The 8237-nt window shown below is 32.1% G+C and overlaps 1 protein-coding gene across 1 annotated transcript; it reads left to right on the plus strand.

Moving 5' to 3' along the window:
• The first annotated feature begins 5784 nt into the window (after positions 1 to 5784).
• Positions 5785 to 6729, plus strand: Or6c35f (olfactory receptor family 6 subfamily C member 35F). Its single transcript, NM_001001382.1, has one exon. It carries the CDS (start codon positions 5785 to 5787, stop codon positions 6727 to 6729), a length of 945 nt encoding a protein of 314 aa, NP_001001382.1.
• The last annotated feature ends 1508 nt before the right edge of the window (positions 6730 to 8237 follow it).

Here is an 8237-nt window from a genome sequence, read left to right on the forward strand (position 1 = left end):
GTGTAGATTGTTCTTGTTAAGATGGTCCTTTTCATTGTTACTCTTACCAATCCATACTCATGGGATTTAAAATTCTTGTCACATAGGGCTTTCACTTGCTTGATTAGAGTTACACAAAGATATTTTGTATTACTTGTGGCTATTGTGCTGTTTCCCTAATTTCTTTCTCAGGCTGGATATCATTTTTATGAAGGAAAGCTATTGATTTCTTGAGTTTACTTTGTATCCAGCTGTTTTACTATAAGTGTTTATTAGTTGTGGGAACTGTCTGTTATAATTATGGTGGCCACATATGTATATTGTTGTAGCATCTTCAAATAGTGATACTTTAACCTCTTCTTTTCCAATATGTATCCCATTGAACTTTTAGTCCTCTTATTGATATTGCTATAACTTCAAGTACTATATTGAATAGATCCACAAAGAATGGATAGCTCATAATTTTAATGGAATTGCTTTCAATTTCTCATCATTTAAATTCATGTTGAATACTGGCTTACTGTATATTGGCTTTTGTTTGTTTAGCTATGCACCTTGTATCTCTGATCTCTCTAAGACTTTTACATGAAGTGATGTTGGATTTTAACAAAGGAATTTTCATCACCTAATGAGATGATCATGCAATGTTTTTCTCTTTTAGTTTATTCATATGGTGGAATACATTGATAGATTTTCATATGTTGTATCCATGCAACTCTTGTATAAAGCCTACTTAATCATGGTAGATGATGATTTTCATATATCTTTGAATTTGGTGAGTATTTTATCAAGTTTGTGAGGATTTTATTGAATATTTTTGTATTAGTGTTCATTAGGGAGATTGGTCTGAAATTCTATTTCTTTGTAGTATCTTTGTGGAGTTCAGTTATCAGTGTGACTGTGTCCTCATGTACTTAATTTGGCAATGTTTTTTCTGTTTCTATTTTTTAAAAATGATTTGGGGAATGTTGGGATTAGTTCTTGGAAAGTCTGGTAGAATTCTGCACTAAAACCATCTTGTCCTGGGCAATTTTTAGTTGTGAGAATTTTAATGACTGCTTTACTTTGTTAAGCTCCCTATCCCATATCCCTCCATCTCTTCCATAAAGGTGTATTAATTCCATTATTTTGATGTTAGTACTGGTATCATGTATTTGTTTGTGTGTGTGTGTGTGTGTGTGTGTGTGTGTGCGCGCGCGCGCGAGCGCGCGCGCATGCTTCCTTTTTTTGTTTTTGTTTTCCTATGCAGAATTATTTATTTCCTGTGTTTTCTTGGATGTAGTTGGCCTCCTTGAGGTGGAAATTTCTTTTCAGTATCTTCTATAGTGTTGGATCTATGGATAGATATTGCTTAAATTTTGTTTTGTCACAGAATATGTTGTTTTCTCAATCTACAATAATTGAAATATTTGCTGTGTATAGAGTTATGCATTGATATCTGTGATATCCTAGGATCTGCAAGGTATCTGCCCAGGTCTTTCTGGCTTTTAGAGCCTTCTGAGACATAGAGTATAATTCAAATAGGCCTGCCTTTACATATTACTTGCCCCCTTTCCCTTGAAACTTTTAATTTTCTTTATATATATTTATTGTTTTAGTTATTATGTAGTGGAAATAATCTCTTTACAAGTCAAATTTATTTGATGTTCTATAATCTTATTTTATGTTTATAGGTAGTTCTTTCTTTAGGTTGGGAAGTTTTTCTTGTATAGTTTTGTTAAAAATATTTTCTGGACCTTTGACCTGGAAATCTTCTTCTTATACCCCCATTATTCTTAAGCTTTATATTTTCATGTTGACTCAGACTTCCTGAATGCTTTGGGATTTTTGGTCAGGAACGTTTTAGATATAACATTTTCTTCAATTTCTTCTATTATATCCTTTGTTCCTCAAATTATCTCTTCTATTTCTGGTATTCTGTTAGTGACAGTCATGTTTGTAGCTCCTGTTCTTTTACCTAGTTATTAAACATCGAGGAATACCTCAGTTCATTTTTTTATTGTTTCTATTTACATTTCAGGTCCTGAACTGTTTTATTTATTTCATTCAAATAATTGATTATATTTTCCTATATTTCTTTATGGAGTTTATTCTTTTCCTCATTAAAGGCCTACTTAATTGTCATAAGATTGGATTTAAGGTCATTTTATTCTGTTTTAGCCATATTAAGATTATAAGAGATTGTTGTGGTAGGATAGACAAATTCTGGTGCTACTGTTGTTGATTTTTTTTGTATGCTGGCCTTTTAGACATATGGCCTTTATGGTTATTAGAGTTTGATGTTTATGAGTTTTTCTTTGTTATATAGGTGGTTGCAGAGATTTTTCACTTGTTTTCTGGGACTTCTTTGTCTACTGGGCTGATAGGACTATAGTTATGGTGATTAGATAGGCTTCAGATGCAGTAAGGGTTTCCACTTAGATTTTCTGATCTGTGAGCCCTTTAGGTTTTGAATGCTACCCTTGCCTCAGGGGTCCCCAGTATTAGCTGACGTAAAGGAAATTAAGCTTGGTTATGGGGTATAAAATGGAGTCCAATGGCTAGGAGAGAGCTTACCCGGTGTCTCTGTGTCTAGCCAATTTCCAGGAAAGCAGGTAAAGTTGCAGTGTGGAAATGGGGTACAGGGTATGGGGTACATTTTACTGGTATTGGTGGTAATTTCAGGCCTGAAACAGTAATTTTATTTTTAATTCTAATTGTCATCCACTTTTGATAAATAAGAGACTTAAATGTAACCTCCCCCAAAAAAAGCCAAAATAACCAGAAGAAAACAAGAAAAGTAGACAGAAGATATGGCACAAAGTTAATTTTTTTCCGTATATCAAAGAAAAACACTTATAGTGAGAAAACAATCCACAGATAGGGAGAAAATATTTGCCACTAAACATCACTCAGTGTAACTAATATGTAAAATATTTCAAGAATTCACCTCAATAGCAAAACATTCAATTTTGAAATGGGCAAAATATATGCACATATACATGTGAAAAAAGATACGGGTGGCCAGTGCAATCATATATTATTGTACAGCATCTCTAGTCATAAAACAAAACAAAACAAAAAACGTAAAAACACATTATCTAGGGTTGAGACCTCGGAACTTTCCCCTCTTGTGTTAGCATGGTTTTTGGTGTGGGTGTTGTTTGTGCATTGCTTAAATACACACTTTCATAAGATTTCACCATTGTAGATCCTCTGACATTTCTAGAAAATTTCTCACAGCTAACATACTGCTTCTCTGGCTTTCATAATCTCTCTACTATCTCTTGCACAATAGTCTCTAAGCTTTAGGGAATAAGAATGTTATAAATTAGTAATTGTGTTAGCTCAGTAAATTAGAGGTGATATGTTCTCCTCCAGGATCCATGACTAGCCCTAGGTAACTGGTTAGGTTTACAGAATCTGGCATGACTTTTATTTTGTCAAGTAGTACTTAAGTGCAATTAGAGATCTGTTGATTGATTTCACTATTGTACTATGAGATTTACCATGACATGCTTCTCATTGTTATTATTCCTTGGTGTTGTAGCTAAGTAAGATGATTACTTGCTTTTTTTCATCAAAAGGAGAACTAAAGAATGGCAAACTTCAAGAGATAGTCTTCTCCAGAAAACAGACCCTGCATTAGGTTGTCCTATACAAAGTTTCTAGCTCTGAAATCCTATATATATATATATATATATATATATATATATATATGTAATATATATATACATATATATGTAATATATATATATACATATATATGTAATGTTATACAAACTAATCTTGTTTTATATAGTCTTTAGAACTATGTACACAAATATTTAACAATAATTTTCAAAAGGAAAAGCCATGAATTTGAGAGAGAGAAAAAGGATGCATAATAGAATTAGGAGTGATGAAAGGGAAGGTAGAAACATACTTTCATAATTTGAAAAATTAAAATATATTTAAAATAGATGTTTAAAACACAGTACATCTTCATGGTGACTATTATTAAAAGATGAATAAGAAATATACAAAACATTTTATTTTAATTTTGTACTTGGTTATAACATACAATGAATGAATTAAGGACAATTTTCAAAAACATTCAGATAGAAAAAGTAAATTTCTATTTCAGACACTATAAAAACGATTTAGAGGTCATTAAATACGCTCAATTGTGAAGCTGAAAAATTAGACCATATGCTTCCCTTAAAAGTAATAAAAAATAAATTTCCTTAATTTATGCTACCTCATTCAAAAATAAAAAACCTTCTAGGAATCAGAAAAGAAAAACTCTTGAAAAGAAATTACACCAATCACAGTGATTATATGAAGAAACAGATCCATGAAGCAGAATGAGAAAATGGTATGAAATTCAGGAAAATATGAGATATGGAACTTAACTACAAAGCCATTCATGTGGTTAAACAGATCAAAGCTTTACATATAAACAGATCAAAGCAGAATATGAGAATAAAAAAATGAGTTGAGCTTAATTAGTGAACCCAAGAGTGAAGACTTTGGCCACAAATGTTTAAATGATACTAGAGTCAAATGATTTTGTGTATAAGTGGAAAATTGAAAAGCAGAGACAATATTAAATAGATAGAATGTTAAAGGGGAAAGTAAACGGAAACTTAAGAAAGGGATTAGCCTCTTTATGTGTTTATGAAAACAAGGTTGACCCAAAACAACATGGGAAGAACATGACTCTTTCTGTTGGCATACTCCTAATTACCTGAATCAAAATTACCACAATGGAATGAAGACAGAAAGGAAATATACTATTATTGAATGTGCTTACTTTACTTTAGAATTTTGATATAAAAATATACTTTTACTGCAACTTCTGGTAAAAACAAAGGAAAACATTGTCAATGTCCAGAGAAGTATAAATTTGCAACATGTTGGAGGGTACTAGGGTTTTTATCAAGAAAATCAAATAATCTAGTTATTTCATTTCACACTTTCACTCACAAGTGGGGAAAGCAATTTTTTTAGGAGCCTGTCTTAGGCCTCACAAAATGATACTACATAGACATCCTGTTGTGACATTCAGAGGAAAATAAAATCAACACTAATTATCACGTATAGAAAATGTTAATATGTATGGAAATTAAATCAATCTGGCAAAAACCTATGAGCTACAACACAAACAAATAAATCATTTTGTGAGGTGATCTCATGTCGGGGTCTGTCATTATAGTCATACTTGTCTTGTAACTAATTATGTAGACTAGGATGACCTCTAACTCAAGAGATTTATCTATCTCTTCCTGTCAATTGCCAGGATGATGTGTCATTAAACCCTGTGATCTAAATGAATATTTACTAAATCACAATACAAATATTTTAAACATAGGAACTATACTAGAAGTTCATTATTAGTATATATCAGTCAATAACTAATATTAAATATGAATATATTGTTAAGATTATCTAGACAGAGGAGACTATTCATTCATTTTAACTGTTGTTTCCTAAAATCTTTTCTCAGACAGGAAGTTAGGGGAAGACAGAATATTGCAACAAAAGCAATAAATTTAAAGGGACATTTTTGTGGAATGATGTTTATATAATTATCTATTAAACTTTTATCAATTATAACTAGACTGTAGGCACATAATAATAGCAGTATGAAGTATGTGATTAAAATATATACTATTATATGACACAAAGAAATGTTCAAACATAAGCTTGTAATATGTACTTGCTTCTTCATTAATGTTAATACAGAAATGACACTCAAGTTACTTGTTTCAAAATTAGTGCCTGAGGTTTTATAAAATCTTTTTTTATTTTTCAGCCAGATTGAGCAAGAGACAATAATCAAGAATGAGAAACCGAACAGTAACAACCTTCATCTTACTGGGTCTGACAGATGACATTCAGTTGCAAATTCTTCTGCTTCTTTCTTACATGTTGAGTTTATCTGGCAACCTAACGATCATCACCCTCACTCTGATTGACCCCCGCCTTAAAACACCTATGTACATTTTCCTCAAAAAATTTTCCTTCTTAGAAATTTCACTCACAACTGCTTGTATTCCCAGATTTCTATATAGCATATCATCTGGGGACAAGTCCATTACCTATATTGCTTGTGTCAGTCAACTGTCGTTTATAGATCTCTTTGCAGTTACAGAATTTTTTCTTCTAGCTATCATGTCCTTTGATCGCTATGTGGCCATCTGGAAACCTCTGCACTACATGACCATCATGAATAGCAGAGTCTGCAAGAACTTCATCTTCTTCTGTTGGGTAGCAGCACTGATCATCATTCTCCCACCAATTAGTCTAGGTTTGTGCCTGGAATTCTGTGAATCAGATATTGTTGATCATTTTTGTTGTGATGCAGCTCCTCTCTTGAAAATCTCTTGTTCAGACACATGGTTGTTAGAACAGATGCTGATAGTTGGTGCTGTGTTGACATTCATAATCACCTTTGTGTGTGTTGTCCTTTCATATGTTTATATCATCAAGACCATTCTGAGATTTCCCTCTGCCAAGCAAAAGAAAAAGGCCTTTTCTACTTGTTCTTCCCACATGATTGTAGTTTCTATTACTTATGGTAGCTGCATCTTCATTTATATCAAACCTTCATCCAAGAATGATGCAGCTGTCAATAAAGGGATTTCACTTATTATCATATCAATTTCACCAATGTTGAATCCCTTCATTTATGCACTGAGAAACAAGCAAGTAAAGCAAGCTTTCGATTACTCAGTTAAAAAAATTGCATTCCTCTCAAAGGTGCAAAAAACAAAGAATACTACCTAGAGTAGGGTGAATGATTGTGAAATCTGAAGATTTATTATAGTAACATTCTATATCCTTGTTTTTAAAGCTTTTTATATTCACTTTCTTCTTAAACTTGCATACTATGAATATGACTTCATCAATCTCTATTAAAAGCAAAATTTTTGAATATGTTTAGTCTTTCAGTCAACCTGAAATTGTTGTCTGACTGTAGCCCTGAGAGCACAATGGATTGTGGTTTTCTACCATCTTTTCCATACTTTTGTGTGTGCCTTTTTATTTTGCATTTTAACTATTCAAAAGAGCATGGAAGTTTTATGTACCTATAATAGTATTCATTATTCATTAAATATTCATTTGCCACTTAGTGAACAGACGACAATTCTTAAGTGACTTTCTATGCTTCATGATGGTTATGAATGATCGTATTAATATTTGTTCTCTTAAACAGTCTAGGAAGACCTTCACAATCAGTACCAAGTTCAAACCTCCATAAATCATTTAAGTAAACAAGAAACTGATTTAAGTTCTATTCATTAACAAAATTTTCATGCAATTTTTCTTGGGACAGTTATTTGTTGCAGTTAAAACCCAAGATATTTGGCATTTATTGATAAAATGAATAGAAAACTAAAATCATAAAAATTCATTCAAAACATAAACATTTTACATAAATGTATGCAAAGTTAGCACTGTTTTCTTCCTTCTTTTGGTCACCCCTCATCTCTTTCTCATTTACATCCCTAAATGTTAGCTCATAATTCCTAGAAATACATTCTCCCAAGGACATGCAGTGGCCACATCTGGTGGAATCTTAAATGCATTCCCTACTAGGTAATTCATAGCCACTCTATTCTTCTAAGAGAGGACAACAGAAACACTCACAACAAACACAACCATATGTCAGCACCTAAAATTATAATCAGCCTAAACACAGATTCCTACATGCCACCATTAAAACACAGTCAAAAACAGCCAGTATAATATGGCACCAATAGAGAGCAGCAACTTTACTAGCATAGGACCTAAAAATTGCAGTTTAGCTAAAAAACAAAACAAGAACTGCAAATAGGCTTAAACATATGTTAGAAATTCATAAATAGAACATGATAAAATCCATTAATAAAAGCCATGAAACAACAAACATAGAATGAAATAAGAAACAAATTCATGGGATGAAAGTGGAAATAGAATCAATAAAATACTCAAACTGAGGTAAAAATGGAAGTGAAAAATTAGAGCCTCAGAGGCAAACCTCACCTCAGAATACAGGAGATGAGAAAGAGAATTTAAGTCGTACATAGAAAGATTGGATTCCTTTGTTGAAGAAAATGTGTAATCATTTAAAATGAAAAATTCAAAGTCCAAGTCCAGTCCAAATCCAAGAAAACTGTTAATCTCTGAAAAGATCAAGTATGGATAGAGGAAGTATAAATAACCTAAGTCAAAGGCACAGGAAACATTTTCAAAAAAATATAGAAAATTCACTGGCCTATCAGAGTACAAAAATCATACAGAAGACTAAATGC

Source organism: Rattus norvegicus, chromosome 7 (genome assembly GCF_021556685.1).
Source record: "Rattus norvegicus strain SHRSP/BbbUtx chromosome 7, alternate assembly SHRSP_T2T, whole genome shotgun sequence".
Lineage (NCBI taxonomy): Eukaryota > Metazoa > Chordata > Mammalia > Rodentia > Muridae > Rattus > Rattus norvegicus.